Below are 1,956 nucleotides of genomic sequence, written 5' to 3'. Positions count from 1 at the left end.
CTAAATGCAGGCACCAATCAGCAAGCCCTATCCAGGGTACTGAACAAAAAAAGGCTGGCTCCAAAGCTTTCATTCCTGCCTTTTCAAATAAAGATAGCAAAAGAACAAAGACAAATTGATAATAGGAGTAAAATAGAAAGTTACTTAAAATTGCATGCTCTATCCAAATCATGAAAGAAAAAAGATTGGGTTTACTATCCCTGTAAGCTATTAAATAGCATCATGCTTTTTTGAATTTCATTGAATTGGTTTTACTATTTTTGTATCCATTAATATAAATTTTTAATTTTTCTTTTTTTGTTCTTTCCTTAGGTTTCCATCAGTTATTATGGATAATCAGTCTGATACATATGAGTTTCTACTAGTTGGATTTCCAGGTCTCCCACAGAAGTACCACACCCTGGTTGCTTTAGTAATGTTCACTGTGTATCTCATATCACTGTTTGCAAATGGTGCTGTCATTGCACTGATAGTCTGGGGAAAAAATCTTCACCAACCAATGTACATAATTATAGCAAACCTTGCACTTTCTGATCTACTGTTTGACACAATAACTTTACCTAAAATCATTGCAAGATATTGGTTTGGGGCAGGGTCCATATCTTTCTTGGACTGTATGTTCCAACTCTTTTGGGTCCATTACTTGGGTTCGGTTGATTCTTATGTTATAATGATGATGGCTATTGATCGTTACATCGCTATATGCTTGCCACTGAGATACTCATCACTCATCACCAATAAACAAATTGTCTGTATTTGTGGATCTCTATGTATGTTCGCAACTTTAATCCCTTCTCTAAATGTCATCTGGCATGTGCAGTTCCCATACTGTGGCTCTAGAAAGGTCAACAACTGTTTTTGCGTTAACATGGCTATAACACCTCTGGCCTGTGGGGATACAGCTTTGCTCAACAAAGTAACATTTATTTTTGCAATGTTTACACTTCTTTTGCCATTATTTTTCATTATCTTTTCTTATATCATCATTATATACACTGTCTGCTCATCAATTGTATCTGGGAATCGCCGGAAAGCTATTTATACGTGTACCACCCACCTGTTTATCATTGGCATGTACTATGGTCCTCGATTATTTGTTTATGCAGCCTTTCAGCTTAAATTAATTTTTAGTCTTGATATCAGCATTTTGCTTCTTATTCTCTACACATTCATTCCGCACATGGCGAATCCTATTATATACTGTCTCAGAGCTAAAGAGATAAAGCAGACAGCTGCAAAAATATTTAAATTGAGGTTTAAAATCTAATACTGCTCCTGTTATTGATGCAAGAACTTATTCTGCAATGTCAACTTTTAATATGTTACTTCAGTATTAAATATAACAGCAACTCTCAATGAAAGCTCAGCCAGATGGCGGTGAAGTAGATCAAAAGAATGTGCAATGGAACTGACTGTTTTAATACAAACATCATCACAGGTTGACTTTAAAGTAGGGATGGGCGAATGTGCTGAAACTGCAATTAGCTTAGTAGAACGAATAGTCCTATGTTTTTGAAAATTGAATGTTGATAAGAATGAATATCCATTAAAATATTGTAATCAAATGTTATTTTCTGTTTTCGAATGTTACTTTTGTTTTCAAATGTTCATAATTAGATTAAATATCCACATTCGAAATTTCAAATGTAACATTCAATTTAACAAATATTCATATATATAGTTTATGAGATAGGGAACTAAATAAATTGATACATAATAGATACAAATATATCAATGTGAATGTTTCTATTTTGAATATTGCATTAAAGAGAGTATTAGCAATACTTTTACAAATATGTCGATTTTAATTAATCGAGTTCCAATGTTGCATAATTCGAATAAAATTATTTTATTTAAATTTTGAATAGAATATTACATTTAACCCCTTAATGACAACTGACGTACCAGGTACGTCCTGCAAAAACTAGCAGTTAGTGACAATGGACGTACCTGGTA

The 1,956-nt window shown here is 33.1% G+C and overlaps 1 protein-coding gene across 1 annotated transcript; it reads left to right on the top strand.

The window, feature by feature from the left end:
* Positions 1-328: 328 nt before the first annotated feature.
* On the top strand, positions 329-1,267 carry LOC128652699 (olfactory receptor 52K1-like). The gene has a single exon (XM_053705630.1). The coding sequence runs from the start codon at positions 329-331 to the stop codon at positions 1,265-1,267; it is 939 nt and encodes a 312-aa protein (XP_053561605.1).
* Positions 1,268-1,956: the final 689 nt, after the last annotated feature.

Source organism: Bombina bombina, chromosome 3 (genome assembly GCF_027579735.1).
Source record: "Bombina bombina isolate aBomBom1 chromosome 3, aBomBom1.pri, whole genome shotgun sequence".
Classification (NCBI taxonomy): domain Eukaryota; kingdom Metazoa; phylum Chordata; class Amphibia; order Anura; family Bombinatoridae; genus Bombina; species Bombina bombina.
The sequence above is the reverse complement of the archived record's forward strand: the minus strand, read 5'-3'. Positions and strand labels throughout refer to the sequence as shown.